The sequence below is a fragment of the Abrus precatorius genome, unplaced genomic scaffold, assembly GCF_003935025.1.
Source record: "Abrus precatorius isolate BTA unplaced genomic scaffold, Abrus_2018 Scaffold8, whole genome shotgun sequence".
Lineage (NCBI taxonomy): Eukaryota > Viridiplantae > Streptophyta > Magnoliopsida > Fabales > Fabaceae > Abrus > Abrus precatorius.
This window is the reverse complement of record NW_020874428.1, coordinates 26,860,372-26,887,753: the sequence shown is the minus strand read 5'-3', so window position 1 is coordinate 26,887,753 and position 27,382 is coordinate 26,860,372. Positions and strand designations below refer to the sequence as shown.

General features: G+C 34.8%; 6 protein-coding genes across 9 annotated transcripts; 4 read left to right on the top strand and 2 right to left on the bottom strand.

The window, feature by feature from the left end:
• The first annotated feature begins 153 nt into the window (after positions 1-153).
• LOC113845862 (protein ENHANCED DOWNY MILDEW 2-like) lies at positions 154-10,780 on the top strand. 2 transcript variants are annotated; one of them, XM_027473518.1, is made up of 18 exons: positions 154-278; positions 511-964; positions 1,061-1,157; positions 1,824-1,874; positions 1,987-2,129; positions 2,619-2,715; positions 2,823-2,921; positions 3,784-4,031; positions 4,124-4,216; positions 4,300-4,812; positions 4,988-5,135; positions 5,223-5,324; positions 6,761-6,802; positions 7,341-7,451; positions 8,570-8,641; positions 8,732-8,850; positions 9,028-9,091; positions 9,570-10,780. In XM_027473518.1, the coding sequence occupies exons 2-18, from the start codon at positions 534-536 to the stop codon at positions 10,506-10,508; spliced, it is 3,369 nt and encodes a 1,122-aa protein (XP_027329319.1). In that variant the 5' UTR covers positions 154-278; positions 511-533; the 3' UTR covers positions 10,509-10,780. The 2 variants fall into 2 exon arrangements, with proteins under 2 accessions (XP_027329319.1, XP_027329320.1); XM_027473519.1 differs by lacking the exons at positions 154-278; positions 511-964 and adding an exon at positions 5,938-6,021 and having other exon boundaries at positions 1,089-1,157; positions 2,034-2,129; positions 9,570-10,721.
• Positions 10,781-12,126: 1,346 nt separating this feature from the next.
• On the top strand, positions 12,127-13,191 carry LOC113874580 (probable long-chain-alcohol O-fatty-acyltransferase 5). The gene has a single exon (XM_027512799.1). It carries the CDS (start codon positions 12,127-12,129, stop codon positions 13,189-13,191), a length of 1,065 nt encoding a protein of 354 aa, XP_027368600.1.
• Positions 13,192-14,477: 1,286 nt separating this feature from the next.
• LOC113848479 (probable long-chain-alcohol O-fatty-acyltransferase 5) lies at positions 14,478-15,666 on the top strand. Its single transcript, XM_027478013.1, has one exon. The coding sequence runs from the start codon at positions 14,585-14,587 to the stop codon at positions 15,635-15,637; it is 1,053 nt and encodes a 350-aa protein (XP_027333814.1). The 5' UTR covers positions 14,478-14,584; the 3' UTR covers positions 15,638-15,666.
• Positions 15,667-16,424: 758 nt separating this feature from the next.
• On the bottom strand, positions 16,425-18,683 carry LOC113847957 (V-type proton ATPase subunit e2-like). Its single transcript, XM_027477291.1, has 4 exons — positions 18,564-18,683; positions 18,338-18,457; positions 17,470-17,517; positions 16,425-16,535 (listed from the first exon to the last, which is right to left on the bottom strand). Exons 2-4 carry the CDS (start codon positions 18,433-18,435, stop codon positions 16,469-16,471), a joined length of 213 nt encoding a protein of 70 aa, XP_027333092.1. The 5' UTR covers positions 18,436-18,457; positions 18,564-18,683; the 3' UTR covers positions 16,425-16,468.
• A 1,240-nt stretch (positions 18,684-19,923) lies between these two features.
• LOC113845820 (cell division protein FtsZ homolog 1, chloroplastic-like) lies at positions 19,924-22,842 on the top strand. The gene is made up of 6 exons (XM_027473422.1): positions 19,924-20,304; positions 20,619-20,718; positions 20,847-21,076; positions 21,234-21,401; positions 21,651-21,884; positions 22,326-22,842. Exons 1-6 carry the CDS (start codon positions 20,053-20,055, stop codon positions 22,593-22,595), a joined length of 1,254 nt encoding a protein of 417 aa, XP_027329223.1. The 5' UTR covers positions 19,924-20,052; the 3' UTR covers positions 22,596-22,842.
• Positions 22,843-24,194: 1,352 nt separating this feature from the next.
• LOC113845821 (syntaxin-51-like) lies at positions 24,195-26,313 on the bottom strand. 3 transcript variants are annotated; one of them, XM_027473424.1, is made up of 6 exons: positions 26,053-26,313; positions 25,384-25,611; positions 24,979-25,181; positions 24,799-24,899; positions 24,673-24,717; positions 24,195-24,543 (listed from the first exon to the last, which is right to left on the bottom strand). In XM_027473424.1, the coding sequence occupies exons 2-6, from the start codon at positions 25,605-25,607 to the stop codon at positions 24,412-24,414; spliced, it is 705 nt and encodes a 234-aa protein (XP_027329225.1). In that variant the 5' UTR covers positions 25,608-25,611; positions 26,053-26,313; the 3' UTR covers positions 24,195-24,411. The 3 variants fall into 3 exon arrangements, with proteins under 3 accessions (XP_027329225.1, XP_027329226.1, XP_027329227.1); XM_027473425.1 differs by having other exon boundaries at positions 24,329-24,543; positions 25,384-25,591; XM_027473426.1 differs by lacking the exon at positions 26,053-26,313 and adding an exon at positions 25,852-25,981 and having other exon boundaries at positions 24,329-24,543; positions 25,384-25,591.
• Positions 26,314-27,382: the final 1,069 nt, after the last annotated feature.

The following is a 27,382-nucleotide window of genomic DNA, read 5'->3' as shown; positions in this document are numbered from 1 at the left end:
AATATAATATATCTTTAATTTTTATTTAAAATAATATTTTAATTTAATAATGGTCAAACAACAGTGCATCATCAGCATCATGGTAGCAAGTGGCAGTGCAGACAGGTGGCACGGGCAGTGACGAAGTTTGGTGACGTGGACAGTTTTGTGAAGAACGAAGCGCCAAAATATTCGTCACAGCCTAAGCACCGTGACAACACTGTTAGCTACTAACGCATCGCCACCACTCTTCTCTTTCTACGTTCGATTTCCATTGTTTCCCTCTCTCGCGTTACAAGGTACCGCACACACTCTCTCGCTCTCTGTTTTCCTGTTTTTGATTTTAGGGTTTATGGTTCTACTTGTTTCATTCTCCGTTGATTTCTGCTACCATTGCATGTTCCAATTAAATTCACTTATGGCCATTGTGATTCATATTTTTTTACTTTCTAACCCTAAACGATTTTGATTGTTCGTTAGATACGTTTGATGAAACTGTTACTTACTTTTTGATTTTTTGCGGGGGTTTAGGTGTGTAGTGAAGAAGGTTTGGGATGAAAAGGGGTAAGGCATCGTCTTCAGATGATGAGACTGAGGTGAAGCCTCTCTCTGTGTCGAATTACCATCTTGTAGACGAAGATGACACTCCTGTGTCTTTTTCTGTATTGCCAATTCAATGGAGTGGTTCTAAGAATTCTGATGCCAACCAAGGCCATGTGTTCCTACACGGGTTCGCTGATAATGGGTTGCAGAAGATTTTCATGCAAGTTACCGCGTGGAGATTTGATCTTTCCAATGTAAAACCCGAGATATCCTTGCTATCGAAGGATGGAAGCTGGATCAAGCTTCTGAGGCCTAGGAAGAGCTTTCAGGATACTGTGAGAACCATTTGGATCACCCTTCGTTTCCTGCATCGTGTGAAAAAAAATCGACGATTGTCTGCGGTATCTGTCTGGAAAGGCTTGCGTAAGGATAAGGAGTTGAGGTGTTCTTTCTTCTTCCTTTTCAAACTTCCCCTTTTAATGCTGATTTATGTGAAAGTTCATTTCGCGAATTTTTTTTCTTGTAAAAACTATTGTAGCTCTTATCGGGTTAAGGCTTCAGAAAGCGATTTATTGGACCATGTGCCTTTGATTGGTGAAGCTGCCAAAAGAGATGCTGTATTAGCTAAGTCCAAGGTTTGTATTTCCCTTTCCAAAGACAATGTAGTGTTAAACACTTACCTAGAAAACTAGCATTTTCACTTCTTCTTCCTCAACTCCCTTTTTTAAATCAATAATTAAAAATATGGTTTGAGTTTAACATTGTACCATAGTTATCAATCTCAAATAGTAGCAGGCAACCTCAAAAATGCTGTATATTAATTATTTTTTGAACATGTATCAAATATACTGACTCCTTTGAAGTCGTCTTAAGGAGTCTATATGATCCTTCTTTGTTCATTGAACTTGATAAGGTTTTTTTATCTCAGATACTGTTTTATCCTTAACAGTTTTCATGCTGTAATGAAATGTTGGTCAATTGAACTCTGTTTCTTCTAATTTTCTCCATATTTTACTTTTCGCTGCCTTTCTTCTTCCGACAAATATGTACCCCCACATAACAAAATTGTTTAATTATTGAATGATGTGTCTACTTTTTGCTCGTAAATTTGCTTTCCCTTTAGTTATGTTAAATTTAATCTCTTTTTTTATTTGTTTAATAAGTGTATAAATATCCTTTTGTTTGTTCTTTTGCAAAATTTTTGCTTATAATAACAATAAAAACCTTGTGGGATATGGCTTGGTTATTGTTCCCAACATGCCTGCTTCATTTTAATGACAATTACACGATGACTTAAGCAGCTTTTGCTCATGGTTTTGGAGAAGCTGGAGAGTCAGAAACTTCTTGATAAGGTCTGCTTACATATTTATTTTTCAATCCTTGAAGATGAATTTCTATGATACATTTTCTTCATTTTATTATTGTCATATGTATTTTTATAAGATTTTTTCTACTTGATTTCAGGGAGTTAAAGATTTGGCACAACCTGGACTTACAGTTGGTATTGACAGTGATAGGGTAGATGAAGCTAATGAAGAGTCAGAAGAAGAGGATGATTTGTTTTGTTCTGTTTGTGCACTTTGTGACAATGGTGGTAATCTTTTGTGGTATGAATACTGTTTCATATGGGTTAATTTCATTTAGTCCTGTGTATCTCTGTGAGACTGTGACTGCATATAATTATGTTAAGAATTATTGAATGGAGGCTATGCATAATAATACATTATATTGATAATGGTGTGTAATAATGTGATACAAAATACTAACACAATAGTTTTATTTGTACCAGTAATGAAGCATTAGTCTACTGGTATAGTAAAGCTAGTGTAATCCAAAGCCCACCAAGATATTAAGAGCAATAACCCTAATAAAAAAGGGGACAAACCAAAAAATATAACAAAATTGGGAAACATCTCCTAAGATTGTTTCCACAATTAGATGGCTAATTGATTCTGCAATATATTATAAAGATAATTTTACGATAATCTGAAATTTCTTGAGGGTAAATTATTACACACAGTTTTGTTTGTCTCCATATCGTAGAATAGTATTGGAGTTTTTCTTCATAATTTTAAGTTATTTAATGATAAATGCAGTTGTGAAGGACCATGCATGAGGTCATTTCATGCTACTGAGGAGGATGGTAAAGAAGTTAGTTGTGATTCTCTTGGTTTCACCCAGAAGGAAGTTGATGTATGATGATGTTTCTCCATTTTCCTTTTATATTTTACTTGTCCTTTTCCACTTTACATAATCATGTAGAAATTTGTTTGATTGTGAGTTGTGGCAAAAATCTGCAGGAGATCCAGAGCTTTTATTGTAAGAATTGTAAATATTGTCTGCACCAATGCTTTGCATGTGGCAAGCTGGGGTCTTCTGATAAAGTTAAGGGTGCTGAGGTATAGGCTATGCCAAAAATAATTTCTCTTTGCTTCTTGTTTTAGTTTATTAACACATTTTTCTGTAGTCAAATGATGTGCCGGCTCCTCCTTGTTGCCCTTTTTAATACTTATTTCTTGTTCACAACTTTATAGAGGAGAAAGAGCTTTTAGAATTTTGGGTCTGCTAATGTTTATGCTACCTTATGGTAAATGCAAACATCACTGATGTGGCAGCTCTAGATCTCTTATGCAATTCATTATCACGATTCATTTTGGTTTCATTTTTCTTTCGAGTTTAGTATTTATTGAGTCAAAGCATTATTCAGTAGACAAGTTGTTTCCTCACTAGAATAACTAATCATAGATCTCAAAAGTTTTGGATGGAAGTCACTATTCCTCATTTGAAAGATACACTCCTGTATTTATAGGTATGCTTTTTTATTTAATTTGAGAATATAATTGCAGAGTTTTATTTTCTTTATAATATTCCCATTCAGGCAGGCTAGATTTTAAATGATTTTGCTCAGGATCCATGGCAATGATTGGAGCTGTTTTTCTTTTTGACTTGCTAGGACCCTGGGACACACATCCTCTAGCCAGCCCAAACCTGCCCATTGAACAAATTTAGGGGGAAATATGTTGTATGCTTTAGACAATTTTGACAATTTATGAAAACATTTGAGGTTTGAACCTTGTAAAATTTGTTTTGTTTCAAAGCTTAACTTGCACATGCCATGTAGTATATCCCACTTCAATGTCTGTTTTATCTAGCATTGATTTTTATTGATTAGTTAAAATATTAATGATTTTTGGAAACAAGAGGGTGTAACTTCCTTGTAATGTATGGAACTAAAAGTTATTTTTGGAATTCATCTTTCAGGTCATTAAATGTGCTTCTGCAACCTGTGACCGTTTTTATCATCCACATTGCGTTGCTAAGTTACTTCCCCAGGTAGTTAAGCATGTTGCAGAGGAACTCGAGAGAAATATTGCTGATGGGGATCCTTTTACTTGTCCCCTTCATTATTGCTGTGTCTGTAAGGAATTGGAAAATAAGATAGATCCTGAGTTGCGATTTGCTGTTTGCTGGAGATGTCCAAAGTCATATCATCGCAAATGTTTGCCAAGGTTATTTCTCTCTTTTTCTGTGTTTTTTGTCGTCATTTTATAATTCTAATTGATAATATCTAGATCGTTGATTCTCAAATTGCTTTTAACAGAGAAATCGCTTTTGAGGACAAAGATGATGAACATATTATAACAAGAGCTTGGGAAGAACTTTTACCAAACAATCGCATTCTTATATATTGCTTGTAAGTGTTAAATGGATGCTTTTGTTTTTCAATTTTTCCTTGATAATCCCCTATGTAAGTTTATTTACCTTTACTTGGACCAGAAATCACGAGATTGATGATAAACTTGGGACTCCTATAAGAGATCATATAAAATTCCCCAGCAAGAAAGCTACTGTTCAAGAAATTAATCCTAATTATCCTACTATTGAGCGAAAGAAACCTGGATCTAAAGAGAGAATTATATTGAAGAAGAAAAATGTTGACTTAGATGATTCATCTGGCGAAAGCATTGCTAAAGGATCCAAATTGACTGCAAAGCTGTCTTCTGGCGAAGTTGGCAGAAAGAAGCAGGCTGATACGAAATCAAATGAATCATCAAGTTGTTTGAATGAAAATAAGAGTTCAATGTCAAAGAAATGTGAAATGCCTGACTGTGAGGAAAACCATAACCAGCCTCCAACAGGTGAGAAATTATATGCTCTCAAGAATGAGGGTTCAGATCAAATCAAGCCTGACAATCAGGTCAATAATGTGATTAATAAGTCCCTGTTTGTCAAGCCTATTAGAAAGCTGAGTACTGCATTACCTCCATTAGATGATGATTCAGAAAAGAGGTAAATCTTTCTAACCTAACTTCTGAATCATTATCTTGTTATTATTTATTTTATTTTATTTTGTGGCCTTTTATGTCTGACACTATGATACAATTCTTATGGATTCTTGTTTGAAATGAAAGCTGAAGCTGCCATTATGATATTGTTAATAACTCAAATGTTTTCCACCATGTAGTTTGTTGGCTTTGTTTAAAGAATCTAAATCATCAATTACATTGGAGAGTGTCTTAAAAAAGCACACAATTTCTTCTACTTGTGCTCGCTCATTGAGAAATGTTCTGGAGAAGACCATTACAATGGGGAAGCTGGAAGGCTCAGTTGACGTACATAACTGTCTATATTTATTATAATAGTTCTTCACTATGGAAGTTCTTATAAGATTATGCATTCTATCTCTTGTGTATATACAGGCTGTTCGAATAGCTCTAAGGAAGCTGGAGAGTGGATGCAGCATTCAGGATGTACAAGCTGTTTGTGACCCTGATGTTCTGAAACAGATTTTGAAGTGGAAGGTGCACATTTTTAATTCATTTCCAAAATTTTTATTTTGGTACTCTAATTAAAATAAAGCAGGTTAGTTTATATGCATAATGATCATTGACTGCATATTGATGTAAAGTATGAATCTGAGTATGTATTGCCTCTGGGTGTGTCATCAAACATGAGATTTTGAGAATTTGGTTTTTGCTAGAATGTAATGGCATTGTTCGATTCTATGTAGTTGATAAGGCATGGAAGCTGGTCATTGATGTTTGGCTTTTCACTGCTGTAGACTATGATTAGGAGTTGATAACTTCTTATTTGTTACCAGAGTAAAAAATTTTCATATATTTTTCCTTTTACATTGTCATGATGGTGGTGAATATTATCATTAATTATTTAGAGATATGCAGAAATCAGCAAAGTTGTGGTTTTTTTTACTTTTCTTTTGGCCATTGAAAAGTTGTGTTATTAAAACTAACTGAAGTCATTACATTTAATTTCATAAATGATAGATGATATGAAAAGATAAGCAATCACTTAAAAACTGATGTACAAAATTGATAATGTTTATAAGGTTTTTTTAGGTCTTTTCTAGAAATGATTCAATGTAGTTATCACAACTTCAGAGTGAATTTCCTGTAGGACAAGTTGAAAATATATCTTGCACCCTTTCTTTATGGTAATCGCTATGGTCACCATTTTACCCATGTGGAAAAGCTGGAAGGGGTACCTACTTATATTTCCACTCAACTTTATTCTTTTAGTAGCTTTTTTGGATTCTGTACCCTTGATACTCTCGTATTGTATATTTCTACTTTTATGTCCTCAACTATTGTTAGCTTTTGTGTCCTCATTTTTCGTTACAGCATATTTTTTATTTAGGACTGCCCTTGAGCACGCATGCAGTAAAGATTTCTAGGTGAGACAGATGTCATGGATAGGAGAAATAGTATGCCTATGCAGTTATGTAGGAAAGCAGCCTTACTAAATCTGTGCTAATGCCGAGTGGTATTTTACATTTTTGTGTTCACCCATTAGACCTGATACTGACCGGTAGTTTTGAGTTGGGTTTATTGGTTCTGTGTTTGAATGACAGAAATGTAATCAATAATTACACAATGTTGTTATGATGGGGATAGTTGTTGTTAAGTAAACACTTCACACCATAGCCTAACAAATGAAGGAAGTGCTAAGAATTGCCTTTATAGTTGTATCCCTTGGTATGTTGGTTTATTGTGTTTCACTTATGGTCATTAATTAATTACTACATGTACTGATTTTTCCTTAAAAAAGCAAAGGGTACCAAAGGATCATGCTTAGATATGACCAAACCTTTTTGCAATATTCAAATGAATTTTCATCTTGACCAACATATTCAAGTATTCATACCATTTACAATTACTTAGCATGTTACCTATGTATCCTTCTTAATAATCTACATTGGTATGGTTTCTTGCATTTGCAGCTTGTTGATAAGCTACATTGGTATGTTCAGAATGGTGATACTGTAAGCACTCCTGCACTTGTGCATTTATTTCAAATCTTTCATCTCCATTTGCATAAATTTTGTCAGTAGTTGATCCTTTATATTATCTGAAACTGAGTGAAGATAATAACAAAATTTGCATTCTACCAATCTTTAGTTTCTAGTTTCTTCTTGGGAAATTTATTACAAAACTGTGTTTACTTATTTTCCAATCAATTATTGAAAGGAACTAAATGTTGCTGGCTTTTGGTAGTTCTCTCACTAACCTTTCTTAATGATCTGACTAGTTTTGCAAAGATCTTTCTTAAATTCCATGTTGATTTCCAGCTTATCTCAAATTTTGTATGATACACTTGAAGCCTGTTTTAAAATTTTTACTATTTTTACATTAGATTTCCCACAAATCTGCTTGAATTTTCGTTCTAGGACATTTCTATGCAACAAATATATTAATTTCCTGGTGAAATTTTCGGTCTGATGGATTGCCATTCTCAACATTGTTAATCTATTTTTTATTCTTGATGTTGAATACCTGATTGGCATAGTTATTGATGGTCAGATTGTTGACTTTTCCTGTGGTGCTAATGATTTTAGCACCCTTATGAAGAAAAAGCTTGAGGAGACTGGAAAGAAATGCTCATACAGAAACTATGATTTACTTCCAATAAAGGTAAATGTACTTTTTATTGATCTAATTTTCGTGATTTAATTTTTGCTTTCTGACATTATATCATGCTGTGGTTGATTCTAAATTCACAAATTTTTAATATTCAAACACTGAATCTTGAATGTACGGGATTTTTTCTGTTACATCTCTATTGTTACTGAATTTTTAACAAATTGGGAGGGTTTTTTAATATTTGTCCTGTTGAAATTTCTGTTTATCAATGGTGTCTTCTCTGTTTATCATTGTTTAATAATCATATTTATTTATGAATTGACCGCATTCCATGTATGATCTTTTGGTTTTCCTTTTTCTTTTAATTTTTTTGGTTCTTCTATCTACATTGATAATGTATGAGAAATTATCTATATTAAAATTGGGCTGGACCTAACATTCTCAAAAGCTAGTTTAAAGGAGGATATTGCTTGGGAAGAATTTATGTACTACATCAATTCAGCAAAAGGAGCTGATATGTCTTTTGATTGGTTCTTTTAAAGAATGTCCTTTGGCTTTTTGGGAAAAGTTCCCCATCCATTTCTATGCATCTGATGTATGGGCAGGTGTCTAATATAGCTATTAAAAATTTGACCGCATGCGTATGCATTTAGAAATTATAAGCCCCATCTATTTAAGTCTAAAATGCAAGTTTGGGCCTGTATTTTGAGGGCCGATGTGTGACAGGTAACCTATTTTGGCTGCTCTACTAGAAATCTGATATTTTTTTCAGGGATGTTTCAGTGCTTCAGCTACATGACATGACATCACTGAGACTCTGTTCATCACCATATAGATGGTTGCTGCTTTTGAGGACTGGCAGATCAATGATACTAAACATCAAAAGCCATCTTATATGGGGAACTTATTGAATATTATTTTTATGTTATGCTGTTTAAGTTTGAAGGTCTTTATGCTATTTAGTTGTTTAATGAACATAAATAATAATAAAAACCTGTGTAAAATATCTAACTGGACTCTGGTGTGAATTGAATATCTTAAGATGCATGGTACATATTTCGTGCAAGAACTCCTGTTCTGAGAAACATGATTTATGATAGTTTCACCTAAATGTACTTGCTCTTGATTGTCTTGTTTTTGTTTGGTGGCATTTTTTTTTTCAATAACAGAATGATGCTAGTTTTGAAAGGAGGGATTGGATGACTGTCCAACAAACTGAGTTGCCTACAGGGTCACAGTTGGTAAGAATCTTTCAATTACATGGTTGAGATGTGCAGGAATATCCACAAAACCAATGCACTTTTTTTTCTTTCTTTTTTCTCCTTGAGCAGATCATGGGGTTCAATTCCACCTTTGGGCTTGAAGCAGCTTTGGCTAACAAGTTTATAGATAAGGCTCTTGAGTTTAAACCAAAGCTCTTGATTCTTTTAGTACCACCAGAGACTGAGAGGCATGGTCCTTTTCCTTGTCCTTTTTTTATGAATGGAGAATCAAACAATCACTCCCTTCATACAAGCCTCATGACACTACCCTAGACCTGTGTTGTTGAAAAAGTTTTTGTTTCTTCCTTTTCACTTTTGTTTTTTTTTTAGCCTTTTCACTATTGTTTTCTTGCTTGTTTTTACAGGCTTGATAAAAAGCGATCACCATATGATCTTATATGGGAGGATGGGAATTTTCTATCAGACATGGTTAGTCTCTCTCTCTCTCTCTCCCCCCCCCTCCCTCCCTCCCTCCCTCCCTCCCTCCGCCTCCACATGTACACACACAAGGTGGGGATCTGCTTATTCAATAGAAAAACTTGTCCACTTATGTAAATGATTACTTTTGTAAAATGCAAATTTAACCAATATAACCTTTAAATCATGTCATAATATTGTGATGATCATGCATATCAAATTTAAGGCAAACTAGACATTTGTAAGTACATAATCTACTATTTGGTATTTATAAAATTTAATGCTCATAATAGTGATTCAATTTAATGGTGTAACTGTATCAACTATCAAGTATTAACCCCAAGAGTGAGTGGATCCCCGCTCTTGTATCTTGTAGTTTTATTGCAGTTTTATTGTGAATTCAGGTAATTCTTTCATGAATGCATCATGCATGCTATTTGGTAACCTAATGGATGTACTTTCCTTTTCTTGTTCCTGGCCCTTCTCGCAGTCATTTTATCTGCCGGGATCAGCTGATGTAAATGACAGACAAATAGACCAAAGGAATGTAAGGCTGCCTCTACTCTCCCTTTGGAGCCTTCCTGACTGGACTACTAAACACAAGGTCATAGCCCAGGAGCATGGTCATGTGTCCATCCAGCATGAAGTATTACTCATAGAAAGTTGTAATACTGACATGTTGGCTGTTGATCATACCCCGGGGGAAAATTATGCTGACAACTGTGGTGATCATGATCACTTGAAGTCAGCTGATGATCAAGAATATCAAACATGTATAAATGGTCAGAAAAGAAGCCAACATCATGGTAATGTTGACCAAGAGCATCAAGGACAGAAGTATAGGATGGGCAAGTCTGGCAAGACACCTCAGAAGAGAAAACATATTGAGGAAAATAATAGAACACGAGTAGGCCTGGTCTCACCAGCCAGAAGGCAGGCCATAAAAAGAATACTTGAGGGAGTACCTGATCATAGTCAACCCAATCCAATCAATGGGAGATCCTCAGGTGAAGCTTTTCAGCCCAAATCTGTGATGGCCTGTCCCCATGTTGAGATTAGAGAAGGGTCAAATGTTGCCGGTCCCAAATCTGATGGCCTTTGTGGTATTGAGGATCCTGATTCTAATCGTCTATCTGGTCATGATCCTTCCTGTGGCAACACTGGATGTAGTAGTGCGCAACTAGTTTCAGTAACACAGATATCTTGTAAGACGAATACACCAGCTATGGAACAAGATGAAGCTAGCCTAGATGAATTAAACCATGCCAGGATAAGTTCTTTGGGCTCTGAACCCCGTTCTTTTAGTAAAAGTGGCACTCTTGGACGTAGTGTACTCCAACCTGGATATGGTGGTGGGCTGCTCGGTTTTGCACCTGGTCCTAACCTTGCATATTCATGCCAGCATTCGGCTGGTTGGCTCGAGGAGTAGTTACAGCATCTATTGGTTTTCTCTCTCATTTCTGCATAATGATGCCGCATGGTGTACATCGATGATCTGAGATGGAATGTGATGTACAGTGATTTTTATCACAATCCTCTTACGATCGTCAGAGATCTTGAGGTAGAATACTGTGTAAATGTACTGGAAATTATATCAGTGCTCTAGTTCTACACTATACCATCAATTGAGGAAGTCATTGTTTATTAGCGCGCACTTTATTGATTTTTTTGGGTATCAAATCAAATTGGAATATGTAATATCATAATAAGGGTATAAATGAAATTTTTTTTATATGCCTTAAAAAACCTAAAAATTAAAGTGGAATTATTCAATTCGTTTCTATTTTTATATTTATATTCGAATTTCGATTATCTGTTTGTTTTGTTGCAAATTCATAAGTTATTTCATCATCACGGAATCATACCAACCTTCTCTGGCTAGCCTATTAACATATAAATATGGATCGAACGTAAAAATTACCACAAATAAAATTAAAGTAAACATAATTTAATCAAAATGTAAACGTTAATACAAATATGCTATTTGGGGCTTGACAACTCATCTTAACAAGTGCCTTACCTGCAAATGACAGAACCTCAAGGTCACGAGTAGTATTCTTTTCTGCATGCGGACACGTGACCTTACATTGTTCCTTTCCACACCCTACGAGGACGAGGAATGGAGTCTACAATATTATATGTCAAGTTCAAATTATTAAATACTATTACGTGCAATAAAGTGGCTAAACTAGGTTTAAGCTTTTAACTGTTAAGCACTGATTTGATTTTGCATCATGTGTGTCCACTCTGAGGTATGCTATTTTGGAAAGGGAAATTATTAGGTGTGACTTGTTGGGTTTTGATAGTCTTAAATTTGTGTCCAATTGTTATGGCAGAAATGCAAGTTGAGGTTTTGTCATTCCCCTCGTGTTGCACTTCCCAATATATAAATCTCATTTTTCTTTACCTGTATGAGCACGCATTCCACGTGACATCGCCAAATGATAAGTTGAAAACCTGCACTTCGATTTCGAGGTTTTACTTCTTTGTTATTTTTTAAGTTGGATATTTAGCGAGTATTCCATACACCCTTTGATTAATAAAGTTGACATAAAATTCATTCTAATGAGTAAAGTAAAAAATATTTCAAAGCATGTCACTAATATTTGTTTTTCTTCGCCTAAATAACTAACTCAAAACATTCAAGCTAATGCAATACAAACAATTTGCAAACAATTTGCTATATACACACACACTAATTTACATTATTTGTCCTTAGATTAATTTAAGGGGTTTAGTTTAGCATTTAAAAAAGAATATGTATCATATTATTTTTTAAAAAGTATATATTTACATCAGATGTTTCTGATTGTCATTTTGATTTAGTTAAACCCCTAATTTAATCGGCTGTCAGAATGCCACTTCAATGGAAAATCACGATAAAATTAAAAAAGAAAACAGATCTTTCGTCAGTGCATTTAAAAATAAGGGCGCCTTACCAAAACCAAAGTAGATGGTCCAAAATGGTTGGTTAATAATAAAGATGTTCCATGGCTACCCCCTTTTCCAACCTTGGCGATCAAAACCATCAAAGTGAGAAAGGCAACATGGTGAGCCCAAAATGTATGCAATTGGAAGAAGAATTCAAAAGCTTGATCAAGGTATGGCTTTCAGTCATAGCCTCACTATGTTACTGTTATTTCATATCATCAAAAATACCCAAAGGCTTGTTTAGGTTTCTCTCCATTCTCCCAATTTTGTACCTCTTCACCATCCTACCTCTTCAACTCTCCACTGTCCTTCCAACAGGTATCACTGCCTTCCTCATCACTTGGCTCACCAACTTCAAACTCCTTCTCTTCACTTTTGATTTGGGTCCACTCTCTTCTAACCCATCAAAACCCCTTCCCCTTTTTCTCTCCTTTGCATGCCTCCCAATTAGACTCACCCATAAACAAACAGACCCATCTAACCAAAGTCCCTTCAAATTAAAATTGTATCTCATTCTTCCAATCAAGGCCTTGCTTGTTAGTGTGCTACTAATAGGCCTAAATGATCACAAACAAAAGTTTCACCCCATTTTTATTCTTGGCCTCTATTGCACCATTGTGTATCTATTGTTGGATGTTATTTTGGGACTATGCAACATTGTGATCAATGTTGCACTTGGAATTGAGCTTGAGTTGCCGTCTGATGAGCCTTATTTATCAACATCATTGCGTGATTTCTGGGGAAGAAGGTGGAACCTTATGGTAACACATCTTCTGCGACACACTGTATACATGCCCGTGAGATCAGTGATGTCCAATACCATATTGGGCACCCAGTGGGCTTCAGTGCCCGGAGTCATGGCATCTTTCTTAGTGTCTGGGCTAATGCACGAGCTGCTATTCTACTACTCCACACGTGCCACTCCCACGTGGGAGGTCACGTGCTTCTTTGTGCTCCATGGGGTGTGCGTAGTCGTGGAGTTTTGTGTGAGGAAGCGATCGGGCCACAAGGGGAGACTCCATTGGGCCGCGTCGGGGCCCATAACGGTGGCGTTTGTTATATCCACCGCTGCATGGCTCTTCTTCCCACCGCTGTTGCGCGACGGCGTGGACGAGAGATTGATGAAGGAGTTCAAACATGGAGTGGATTGTATGATGCCAAATTTTTACAGGTTCTATTGAACGTTCTTTGGAGAAGCATATGCCTTATCATTTGAACAAGACGTTAATTGCTTGTTTAATGCTTTTTTCTTTGTTAGAAATTTTTAATTGTTCTTGTCGACAAGTAAGAAACAAACTAACTATTTTGCTAGAATGATGCACCCTTTATATTTAAGATTGAATATTTAATGGATGATCCAAAATTTAAATTGAACAGACTTTAATATCGTATTAAAATAAATAAATCTAGTTTATTTTCAAAAGTTATCTTCAAAAAGTAACTCAAACCTCATAATAGTATTTTAATTATACTTTCAAACTGATGTTAGAGGAATTGACATAAACAAACGGAAAAAGTGGGAGTAGAAACCACCCTCTGAACTATGATTGTCCCAAAGCAGCAGAAACCACTGGCCAGAGTAGAGGGCATGGAAAGGAATTTGGTGGCGGTGGCACCATAAACAATGGAGTTCAGGGAAGGAGAAAACGAGCGAGAGAAGGAAGAGCCAAGAGAGAGAGATCGAGATACAAGTCCAGAAATATTTTTATAAATTTTTACTGTTCTACTGAAATTTATTTAGTTTTATTGTTGCTTATCAATTTTTTTATTTAAATTATTTAAAATAGTATATTCAAATAAATTAATTTGTCTCACGATGTTTGAAAATCTTCTCATAAAATAAATTTCGTTTACAAAATATCTCATCTAAAATTAGGATTAGTGAATAGTAAATGAATTCTTATTTTAAGTGGTTGTCACTATCGGTCACTTACTTCAATGCAAAATAATGCTTAAATTAAAAAGAGGAAACTACTATAAAAGTGAGAAAACTATCATTGCAGCTTGTTGCTTTTAAGGACTTATCAAAATAAGTTTTCAGTTTATATATATATATATATTGAAAGACATTAATAATGATAATTAACAATAAAAAAATAATAGAATAGCAATATTAAATTTAAATTCTTATATATATATATATATATCATTAAGAAAGAGACACTTTGAATACTTAAAAATAAAATTAAAATAAAGAAGAACAATCAATAAATAATAATTTTTAAAAAAATAAATAATTTAATATTATTAATGATAAATTGTAATATTTTGTAATTTTTATTAAAAAAATATTGTATATAAATTTTTAATGTACGTGAGATAATGTTAAAAAATGGTTTAAAGATTTATAAAAAATAATAATAAATTGTTACAATCTTGAAAATTTAATTAGAAAATAAAATGAAAAGTCCGTGCAAGTTTTGTCCATAAATCGTTTGTCTTTCTTTTATCCTAAGAGATGGTCCAAAATGGTTAGTCAATAAAGATGTTCCAGTTTCCACGGATGCTCCCATTCCCAATGGACAAAAAACAATTGTGAGATTGGGAGGGGAGAAAGGCAAGGTAAAGAAGAAGATGCATAGTCCAAAATGCATGGAATTGGAAGGAGAAATCAAAACCTTAATCAAGGTATGGCTTTCAGTCATAATCTCACTGTGTTACTGCTATTTCATATCATCAAAAATACCCAAAGTCCTGTTCAGGTTTCTCTCCCTTTCTCCAATTTTGTACCTTTTTACCATCCTACCTCTTCAACTCTCCACTGTCCTTCCAACAGGTGTCACTGCCTTCTTCATCACATGGCTCACCAACTTCAAACTCCTCCTCTTCGCTTTTGATTTAGGCCCCCTCTCTTCTAACCCACCAAAGACCCTTCCTCACTTCCTCTCCATTGCATCCCTCCCCATTAGACTCACCCAAAAACAAACAAACCCATCTAACCAAAGTCCCTTAAAATTAAAATTATATCTCATTCTCCCAATCAAGGCCTTGCTTTTAGGTCTGCTACCAATAGGCCTAAATGATCACAAACAAAAGCTGCATCCTGTAGTTATTCTGGCCCTCTATTGCAGCCTTATGTATCTATTGGTGGATGTCGTTTTGGGTCTCTGCAACATTGTGATCAATGCTGCTCTTGGAATTGAGCTTGAATTGCCGTCTGATGAGCCTTATTTCTCAACATCATTGCGTGATTTCTGGGGAAGAAGGTGGAACCTTATGGTAACATATCTTCTGCGACACACCGTATACATTCCCGTGAGATCACTCATGTCCAAGACTACAATAGGACCCCACTGGGCTTCAGTACCCGGAGTCATGGCATCTTTCTTGGTGTCTGGGCTAATGCACGAGCTGCTGTTCTACTACGTCACACGTGACACTCCCACGTGGGAGGTCACGTGCTTCTTTGTGCTCCATGGGGCGTGTGTAGTTGTGGAGTTCTGTGTGTTGAAGCGGTTGGGGCACAGGGGGAGACTGCATTGGGTTGTGTCCGGGCCCATCACGATGGCATTTGTGATAGCCACCGCCGCGTGGCTCTTCTTTCCGCCATTGTTGCGTGATGGCGCAGACGAGAGATCCATCAAGGAGTTCAACGATGTAGTTGATTGTATAATGGGAAAATTTTAGCAGTTCAATATGAATGAAGGTCCAAGTTTTGTCTTTACCCATTTTTTAGATTTAGTTTTCTGCAACAAAAATAGGATTTTCAGTCATGCTCAAATGACGCATATCTTCGCAAATTGAATATCACGTTATCTTATTATCATTATTGTCATAGTTATTATTATTATTATCAGTTTGCTTTTGAAATTTATAATACGAAACTACATTACCACGTTATAAAACCACCTAAAAGCTCCTCCCTGCCACAAACATTTTGTAGGCTGCAATGTTGTATTCAATTGTTGCCTGAACGTTTCAAATGCAGAAAGCCATACCTAAGAAACAGATTTTTTTTTTTTCTGACCAACGCACTAACATTAGTATCCAATTTTTCAGTGGCTCGTAAAGAAAGATATTTCCAGGTGTTACCATCTGCTTCTTGTGTTGAACATTATAATCGGTACTAAAATTTTTCCATGTGATGTCTCATAATAATTATGTTTTTTTTTGTAATGTGGTAATGACCGGAGCTTCCTTTGTTTCTAAAGAATTATACACAAGATGACCAATATTGCACAGATGATTTTCTTCATAAAGAAATAAAACCAGATATAATTTTCTTGCATTAACTTATTTAACCAAAATTCATCATACTTAACACCAACTCTACCGACTTCAGAAACGAATGAGGGTTAAATACAACAATGGTAACATGGGTAATGCCAGCAATGGAAGATCCAATTGAAACCCCATTATCCAACATGAAATACATACAGATCCACCCTCAGGAAATACTGAATGATTCATGAGAGCTGTGATTCATATTCTTTACGCAGTTTCACTCTATACAGAAAATTATTCGCCCTCACTCAAGATAGGTACTATGAGCGGTTTCATCTGTGCCAGATATACAATCGCCCACCTGATAAAAACAATTGAAGAATCAAAGTAAGCAAATGGCATCTTAACACCCCCCACCCAAAAAGAAAAAAGTGTAAAGGATAATGAAAGAGGACATCGCTCTTTACAACTTAGAATCACAATTGGTCAAAAAAAGTTGAAATCATAAATTAATGAACGAAAGTCTATCAACTCAAGACAGGCATATCTAGATCTTTGGAAATTACATCACCGTGAATACTAAATTGAGCTTTGTTGATAGAAAAGAAAGATTTTGGTATAAACACTTTTAAAAAATAGTACTAATTCAACTCGTTATGCATTCATCCCATGTAAAGGAAAATTTTCCTCCTCCCTTAATTATATTGGACACATACTGTCCCAATAGCATTTATTCCATGTGATGGGGAAGACAACATGCACTCAACGTGTTCATTCAATTTCATCATAAGCTTCTTATTGATGATAAAGTTTCCCATCAAATATCCTTTTGTCTACTTGTGAAATTTGGCAGCAAAATGCCCTGCTTAATAAACGAAAGCAAAGCACCAAGGCTTGTGTATGCCCAGGCATGATTACCTAAACATAGATTATGAAGATTTCACCTATTCCTCTTCAATTACTTTTATTTAGTGCTCTTACGCAGGGCCCAAAGTTTGACTACGAAGTACTCCAAATTCATGCGGCAGTATTATGGCCACACAGAACAAAAGGACTGGTATGGAAACAAACAACTTTGAAAGAAAGAATTGCAGATATGTTCAGGCTGAGAAAATATTCATTTGGAGGGGAAAAAAAAGAGAAAAGTATGTATGCAGTGCATTTCTTCTCTAATTGCACAATACCATGCCAGGGTAATAAGCTGAGACACACAAATTCTACGTGCACCAATTCCTATTATATCCTTATGCAAACAAAAAGAAGAATGTCATCATGTAAATCAAACATGCACTTACATCATCCAGCAGCACACTGTTGCAGTAAGAACCAGAGTTAGATGAAATCTGCAACCAAATAATAAGATACTCGTTCAGACAGAGATAATGGAAATTTCCAGAGAGGAAATTTTTATTAGAGAGAGGAAACACAACAAAAATTTGAGGGATTCATCATTCAAGAATAATTAAAATCTCCTTTTTCTTCAGATCAACTCACATCATCTTAGAAACCTGCTTGGTACTGAATAAATATAAGTATGTCACTTTGTAAAACACAGCAAGACATTATCATAAACAGTTCATTACAAAACAGCTATGAAATAGATCAACAGATTCTAAATCATGCAAAGCAGGAAAGTACATCATAATTCCTTCAATCATACTTTACAAAGTCCGCATCCAGAAACTTTTTTTCTACAACCAGTTCTCATTTTCCCAAACCTATCAGTATGTCAGATCATGAATTTATCTATCCTGATTTTTCTAAGATATTCTTGACCGTGATTTGATCATGGGAATTCTTCCATGTACTGTGTATCCCTCGCTTATCTCTTTCAAAGAGCTACCTAATCATCAAAAGTTCAGCCCTATTCGTCTTAGTTTTGGTAACGGAAATCCACAATTAGAACTAAATGAAGTAAGGGCCCTTATGAGATAATCCAACCATACCATAACCAAATTTAAGATTTGCACATTTAAGAAGCCCATAACAATTATATTAATTTACCAACACCAGTTATTTTAATTAATTCACCGGAACTACAAGAGAACGTTGTAAAATTGTAGTGTAGTTCAATTTGTTGCATAGTTCCCAAACCCAAGCATCGAAATCGAGAAAATAATAAAAGCCAGTCATAATTCCGCAGAAAGAAATGGAGAAGCATACAGATTAGCAGAAGGTCCTTTGTTGTAACAAATTCTGGTCAAAAGGGACGCGACAATTCCAATCGACACGAAAATTAGCGTTGCTACCAAGAATTCCATATTGCAGAGAGAAAATTAATTCCTGCGAGACAGAATGAACAAAATCTCAAAACAGAAGCTCTTTCTGTTAAAGGCGTGTTTGGTTTGCGCAAAAGAAAGTGTGCAGTGAAAACGAGACGGGAAATTTCCTCTGAGCTCCGCAATTCGTCGTCGTATCGAAGATCTGCAGTTGCTGCGGTGCTGCTCTGTGCCGTGAGTTCAATCCAATTTGATCGCCTCGCACGCTTGGCATGGCATTGCCACTCATTTTTTATTTTTTTTTGTTCATTACATTGCCACTAATTGAACTCTCCAACTTGGTATCCACATGGGCCCAACTCACTCCTTCCTCTTTTGTTATTTGGGTTTCTTGGGTTGTGTCAATCGACCCAAAAAAGTTATTATTTTTTTCTGGACAAAAAAAAAAATTTTGCCCCTTGTTTTTTTTACTTCTACTTCTCTGAAATGTATAGAAACAACAATTTCTAAAAAATTCTAATTACAAACTTCAATTTCAGTTTTTTATTTTCTTTTTTATCAAATGTTGGAATGATGACCGTTTAAAGGCCATGAATTATTAAAGAATTATCTCAATTCATATTATATATGAAAATCATATGCATTTTTTATATTTCATTCATTGCAGAAAATAAAGTGAGTGTTGGGTTCAATGTATGGCAAGGTGCATATAGAGTTTGCAATCTTTGCTCCATCGGGTGAATTTTCTCCTCCATTATGCCATTAATGTTTCAACTTTCTTTGTCCCTTTATTTATGTGATTCTTGAAGCTTTTGCATCTTTGCAGATGATAATATCTCAGGCTGAAAAGAGGGGGCCGGAGCATGAAAATGACATTAGAGATATGCACCATCATCGAAATTACCTATAAATTTCTTGAGCATCTAAGATTTAAATTTAAACTATGGATTAGTAGCGATTCGACTGTTAATTACATGCACAGTATGATATTATAGTAAGTAAAACAGATTACCCAATTTTGAAAATGTCATTTAAATGCATTATAATGTTTATTCATTTACGTTAAAGTTTTAACATAAATAGAATTATCAATATCTCCAATATATGATTACCACTCAGTAAAATATTATGTCTCGTACAAAAGTTTTCAGCAAATTTCTAACTTTTGTTATTAAATAGATAACAAACTGGAGGAAATATTTAATATTTCCAAATAAAACATTTGAAAAACACATGATTGTTAATAGAAAAGGTTTTCATTTCTATAAAATTGAAATTAATGAATTTTATCGTTTCAAATTAATACTTAAATTTATAAAGGCAAAAAAAAACCACATAATTTAATTAATCTAAAATAAGAAATTCACTCAAAAATAAAAAAATGTTAATTATTAATAAATAATATTATGTTCAGGTAGATTTAATTTATTTTTTAAAAAGAGCGAGGAAGATTGAATCGAAAACGACGTCGTCGGTTTTCGTCCGCCGCAATGAACCGTTAAGTAACGTCCCTTCATTTGGTTAGAGTCCAACCAAGTGAAGTGAACAAAATCCACTCGAAATTGGAGGGTAATCAGCTTCAATTCTCATTTCCATTTTGCCCTAAAACCCTAATAAAAAAGAAAATAAAAATAATATCGGAAAACCAAAGAAACAAAAATGGCCATGCTTCATCCCCTCACAAACCCAAACGAGCTTCTCTGCTCTTCTATCTACCACAATGCAATTGCTCTCACTACCTCTGTTTCTCTCAACCCCAGAACAACAAGAATTGCCCCACAACGCCTCACTCGCCGTTACGTGTCGGTGAGATGTTCCTACGCTTATGAAGATAACGCTAGGATTAAGGTTGTCGGAATCGGTGGTGGTGGCAACAATGCCGTTAATCGCATGATCGGTAGTGGTTTGCAGGTTGGTTTTCATTCCCTTCTTCTTTTCTCGATGAAGTTCTCTTTTTTTACTTTGCCCTTCTGCTCACACTTCAATTGGGTATCATGTTTGGTGCCCAATTTGGAATATCGTTAATGGTTTGTTATCATTTCTTTGTTTTTAGTGATTTCTATGTGGGTTAATGACTTTGGTGCTTTGCTTCTTGCATATTTTGGATTAATTTATGTTGTTCCAGTGTGATGGTGTGGCCCGTGCCACTGTTCACTAAGCTACCCTCTGTGTTTTGTTGCAACCAAGTGAAAACTGATGTTAAACTATGTTGCATTTTCAATCAGGGTGTAGACTTCTATGCAATAAATACTGATGCTCAAGCACTGTTACATTCTGCTGCTGAGAACCCTATAAAAATTGGAGAAGTTCTCACTCGTGGATTAGGTCAGGCTGCGCGCTCCTCGCAAATTTTCGACTATGATGTGATTTGTTTCTGTAGTCTAGTTTCTTTGCTGATTTTATCGAGAAATTGAGAGGTAGCCTTTGATTCAAGTTACTTGATAGAAATGCAGGTACTGGTGGGAATCCACTTTTGGGGGAACAAGCTGCGGAGGAGTCAAGAGAAGCTATTGCTGATGCTCTTAAAGGATCAGATTTGGTGTTCATAACAGCTGGGATGGGTGGTGGAACAGGGTCTGGTGCTGCCCCAGTTGTGGCCCAAATATCTAAAGAGACAGGTTACTTGACTGTCGGTGTTGTTACCTATCCCTTCAGTTTCGAAGGACGTAAAAGATCCCTGCAGGCAAGTGTCCTTTCTTTTTCCTTGTATAGAAAATTGATTGCACAGCTACTTCTACTCTTTATTAATGCCTCACTCTTTCTTTATTAGGCTGAAAGTTGTAGTTTGTCATCGGAAATTCAGAAAATAAAATCTCTAGTTTTCATTTGATTTTCTTCAGGCCTATGAAGCCATTGAAAAGCTGCAGAAAAATGTCGATACACTTATAGTGATTCCAAATGACCGTCTGCTTGACATAGCTGATGAGCAGATGCCTCTTCAGGATGCTTTCCGTCTTGCAGATGATGTTCTACGCCAAGGAGTACAGGGAATATCAGACATCATAACAGTGAGTTGATTGGAAAACAATGTATTCATATTTTTACTGAATCACTAGAACGTGGTTTAAGTAACCTGCAAAGATAAAAGGGAAACATAAAATGCTTAAACCATTCTCCACCCACGTTTAACTTGGTACTTTTGAGCAGTCACTTGGTCACTTCTTCATAATTGGGCATTTTGGCTTGCATTTATGTGAAGGGTATGTTCATGCATTTTTTTCTTTCTGGATAATATTAACTGTTGCGTCTTCTTGCAGATACCTGGGCTTGTCAATGTGGATTTTGCTGATGTAAAAGCTGTGATGAAAGACTCTGGGACTGCAATGCTTGGAGTTGGTGTGTCCTCCGGTAAAAACCGGGCAGAAGAAGCAGCAGAACAGGCTACTTTGGCTCCTTTAATTGGATCATCTATTCAGTCAGCTACTGGGGTAGTGTATAATATTACTGGAGGAAGAGACATAACCCTGCAGGAAGTGAATCGGGTTTCTCAGGTATTTTAGGATTTTATCATTAGTTGTTTAAGAAACATTTTGTTATTCGTTTGTGAATTTGTCACAAATATGATATTTTTTATATGCTAACTATTCTTAGAATGTTGCTTGACTTCAAGTAGAATAATGCAATATTTCTTTATGTTGATATTTTTGCGTTCATTTTACCATAATATGTTGAAAAATTATTAAGTATTCCTTTGGATTTCATCTAGTTAAGTACTTAGATAGCCACCTAACCTCTCACTGGAAGAGAAAAAAAGGAATATATTTATACTCCTCTCAAGGGTCTGTTTTTCTTTGCTTCATATTAATATGTAATGCTTTATTTTGTTTTAAGCTGAGTGGTATAACTACCTGCAGTTATTACCGGGTTCACTCCTACATGTTGTGCCCTTTTCTTCATATTTGTCCTGTCCTTGACACGTACAATCTTTATAGGTGGTGACTAGTTTGGCTGATCCTTCTGCTAATATTATATTTGGGGCCGTTGTTGATGATCGCTACACGGGTGAGATTCATGTGACTATCATTGCAACTGGTTTCTCAGAGTCTTTTCAGAAGAAATTGCTAACAGATCCAAGGGCTGCAAAGCTGCTTGACAAAGTGGCTGAGGGCCAACAGAGCAAGGCAGTGCCTCCTCCTCTCAAGTCCTCAAATTCATCTTCCACTGTTCAATCTAGAGCATCCCCGCGAAGGCTCTTTTTTTAGTTGCATAGTGCTTCTATCCTTTTCTTTTTTCTAACTACTATTTTATTGTAGTCATTCAGCGGTGTAATGAATGATTTTGAAGCTTAATTAATTTGCTATCATTCTCTTGATGTTCTCTCCCCTTCAATATGCACTGTTATCAAGTTCTTTTATCATTTTTCTACTTATTAATATCGTAGTCATTCAGCTGTGTAATGAATGATCTTGAAGCTTAATTGATTTATCGAGATATCATTCTTTTGATGTTCTTTTCCCCCTCCAATATGCACTGCTATTTCATGCTAAGTTTTTCGTTCTTTTCTTCAAGAAGTTCGACGTTGACATTGTCGTGGCTTATTGCTCGTATCGTTGTGGTGTAATAGCGTAAAATGTCAGTAGCTCACAAACAATTTGTCAATACAATGGATATATAAGTTGAAAATAATCATCCTTAAATTATTTAATAGATTCAGATCATAATGTATTGTAAAATGAATTGAAGATGAATACCCTGTATTCACTTACTTTAGGATTTCCCCCCTTTCCCTCCCATCTTCCCATCGAAACACGGGCACATGGGGAGGAGTGTTTATATCGCATAATGATCAAGAATTGTGGAATTCGTACAGCTAATATGTGAAGGCCTTCATCTACAGGGGAAATGTGTTACCATGTCATGAAAGGATAAAATTATTTAAAGAATGTTATATTGATTCTTGGAATGATCAATGTACAGTCAGAGACGAGGGAATACTTTTCGAGTACATTCGCCGATCTTCCTAGTAATAGGAAGCAGTACTTGAACTAGTGTAGGCTGTACCCATATCCTGTAATTCTATGCAAATCCCAGGTGGATGAGACGTTTACCGTTCTTACTCGGGGACAGAACGGAGATGAAATAGAGCGAAACAGATGAAAAGTTAACTACAATCCTCAGATAATAAGTAGTTCATGACATCAGTGATAGATGCATCATCAAACTGTTTCGTGTCTTTGGAGAAATGCTAATTCAAGAATCAAAACAAAGGGGATTCCAAATTCTGGAATACATGGTACGAAAAAGAGATGACACCAGGGGTCAGAACATCAGTAGAAGAGCCACAATGGTAGGTGGGCAAGCCACCATCAGAATGCTCTGCCGACACAGAAAGAGTGGGACCATTCGACAGTGAGAAAAGTGTGAGGGTGGTGATGGTGAGATGGAAGGAAGAGGAAGAAAAACCAATAGAAGAGTGTGAGAGAAGCAAAAGGAAAAGAGAGATGACACTGGGAAAGAAAGGAGATGCAATCGAGGAAAAAAAAAAAAACAGTACAAATAAAGTTTTGAGTAGGTGAAAGAAAATTTACCGAACTAAAATTAAAATTTTAAAGTTTAAATAGAAATAAAATAAGCTCAAATAAATTTTTTAGAACCACACCATCAGAGAAAAAAATTGCTCAAAGTTATATAAAATGAAAAGAACTGATGTGTTATGATGGGACTCAAGAAATTTAACTTAACCAACTCGTGGTGGGACCATTGAAGTTGCTCGATGAAATTAATGGCAGTCATGCACATAACACTGAGCAAAATCTAACTAAATAGAGCAATGTGTAAAAATTCAACCATGTTGACACTACAGCCAGTAACTTTAACTTTCATATTTTCACAAGGGAAAAACACACGTTATTTAAACGCTTAAAAATTCCAATTAGGCAATTACAATACAACATCTTCCACAACCTCAACAAATTCTCTTTGGAAAAGTATCAACAGAAATCACGAAACCCAGTTATGATGCACACGTCCAGAAACAGAGACAAAATGTTACGCTTGCCAAATTGGGTATTTTTATCATTACAAATATTTTATCAATAGCAAAATGACAACAACCAAAACCACTATACCAACCACTGATAAAAGCATGCACAGGCAGGAGCAACCACCCTTGGTTCGTTTATTTAAAACTGCTAAGTTCTTCTGCACCCGCTGTTTTCAATACAGAAACATAAAAGATATGCTATAAGTTAATTACAATATTAATATGAACATAATTTAACTTTGATATGACTAAACAAAGAGATTTGGTCCCAATAGAAGTTACTATAAGAGTGTTACCCTAAGCCGAGAATCTGTGACATCTACATGTTGGTCCAGGTCATCCTGGCAGATGAAAAAGAAAAGATTCAATTTTAGAAAGGGAGGGAAAAGAAGAACGAAAATTAATGTACAAAGGGAACATACAATGAGCCTAGTGTGTAGATCCAGCTCCTCATTCACTGCCAAAGCAATATGTTTTGTACTTGCCACAGTCTCCTCCAATTTCTCAAGGCCCTCATCTTGTTCTGCTTGAATAGCAATGCACTATAAGATCCAAAGAACAGACTAAAAGCAATATATTTTCAAACAATTCAATCAAGCGACCTTTCATAATTTGCCGTTGAAGTCCAACAACTCCATTGTTGTCCAGGCCAACTGTTCGGCTCATTGCATCTGGTTTTATTTCTGGCCCAAGCAAACTATCCCTATTTGCAAAGTTTGACATGTTTAATGTGGAAGCCATTTGGTTAACTTTTGATCTCAAATTCGCAAGCGTGTCCTTGCGACGATTCATCTCCTTCTCAGATCTGCATCATTGAAGTGAAAAACACTTCATAAAACAATAACGCAAACTTCATCATAAACCTTCACAGCTGAATCGAAGACATTGCCTCTTCTACCAACATACACTAGTTAAAGAATCAAAAGCAAAAAAATAAATAAATATTAACAATGTTATTAATCCACTTCCATCGTGATTTCTAAATTAATCAATAAAACCACACTCACATAGGCTGCTTCCCAGAAACAGGAAGCTTTGACAAAAAGGATTGCAAGCTATCAAGCCTGGTTCCCAATATTGTAATTTTCCTTCTTATAGCAGATGAATGACACTGAGTTTCTGGTCCAGATGCAGGAAACAAACTCAGCTCAGAAATCATGCCACTTATATCATCAGCAAGTTTCTGTGCTTCATTATATTCCTTCACCCACGAGTCTGAAGAAGATGCCATTGACCTGAAAGAGAGAAAAATCAATGAAAAAACCAAATAAATATCGCGATTTTGTAGAAAAAGAAATGAAAAATAACACAACAAATAACAGATGTCGTGAAATAAATAAAAATAGAAAGGCCTATAATTTTCAACACAGCATGAAACACGATAGAAGAAAACTGTTCCAGTGCATAAGATTAACACAAGACAAGTTCTACTTGCTTAGTTAAACCCATAAAACGATCACATGATCACAATTTACCAGTATCCGTGTTTAAACCAGTCTAAAATTATCAAAAGTAAGAGAGAGATAGAAACTCATAATCAGACACAAAGCATATCATTCTCAGTGAATGATCATAACAAAGAAAAAGCAGATTAAGATTCAGAAGAATAATTGTGCTGATAATGGGAAGTAGTTGGAATGAGAGTTAAAGAGGGAAACGATCGGAGAGGGAATTACCGTTTTTGGGAAGCTACAACAGTGAAGGTGAGAAAGAGGAAAGGCAAGGGGTGATGGATACGACGTCGTTTTAGGAAGGTGGTGATGACGATGAATGGAATGATGCGTACGGCACCACCACCAACAGGCGCCGTCGTTTACCTCGCGAGATAATGGAACCTGAATTCACTGCGGCGTCGTTTTCGCTGTCCTTTTACGCATCATTCTCTATCCCTTTCTTCACTGTGTTCTGCACATCCACTTGCTTCCGCATCAGAAAAACAAAATCCTAATTATTATATATATACATTTGCGTATGTGAAGAGTATTTAAAAGTTAATTTCTTTCAATAGTTATATTAAACGAGCGGTAGATGTCATATTGTATTACTGCCAAATACATTCTACCGAATCCTTCCTATTTTTTATTCATTTCTTCGTTATTAAAATTATTATAATACAATTTTTGTTTTAAATTTATCAATACTTTTAAAATTTTTACTTATCAAGATTATGGTCATTTCCTAAAGAGAACAGAAAAAATTCATTCATTCCGGTTGTCATAATATTTATTGCGAAATATTACGTTCGGTACTTTTTATAAAAAATAAAAAATTAAATTATAAAAATGAAAGAAAATAATTAAGTCAGTTATATTTTTTATAAATATAAATTTTATTTTAAAAATATTTATAATATTAAATAATATAATTAGTAATTTATATATTTAATGATATTTATAAAATAAAAATATAAAAAAAATTTAACAATCAATACATTTTGAATCTATAATTTATTTCTTATAATAAAGATAAAAAAATATTTATTTTTTTCTTATAAAAAAAATTAAATGAAATAGATTTTAAAGATAAAAATATTTTTAAGAAAACTTGTCTCATGTTGTATATACTTATTTATTTTTAATAAAAAATTTAAATAAGTTAAATTTAGAAGACTCTTAAAAATTAAGACACAATTCAAAGTTTAAAAGATATTCAGCTTGTGATATTATAAAATATGAATTCAATTTTTATTAGTAGAACTAATTTTTATTGAATATATTTAAAAAAAAAAAAAGAGTAAACTAAACAACCAAATTTAACTTTATGATTGGATATAAATTATCTATATTAGATTCTTTATCATTGATGGCTTAAAAATATCAAAGTTTTATACAGTATTTATTTAATTATTACATATCTTATTAATATTTTGAAGAGTAATCTATTTATTTTCTGTTAAATTACACTTAAAATCATAAATGCAATTATAACTTTTTATAAATAATGTATCGATCATAATAATTATATTAAAAGAAGTTTTAAAAAAGTTAAAAATTTCACAATTTTTAT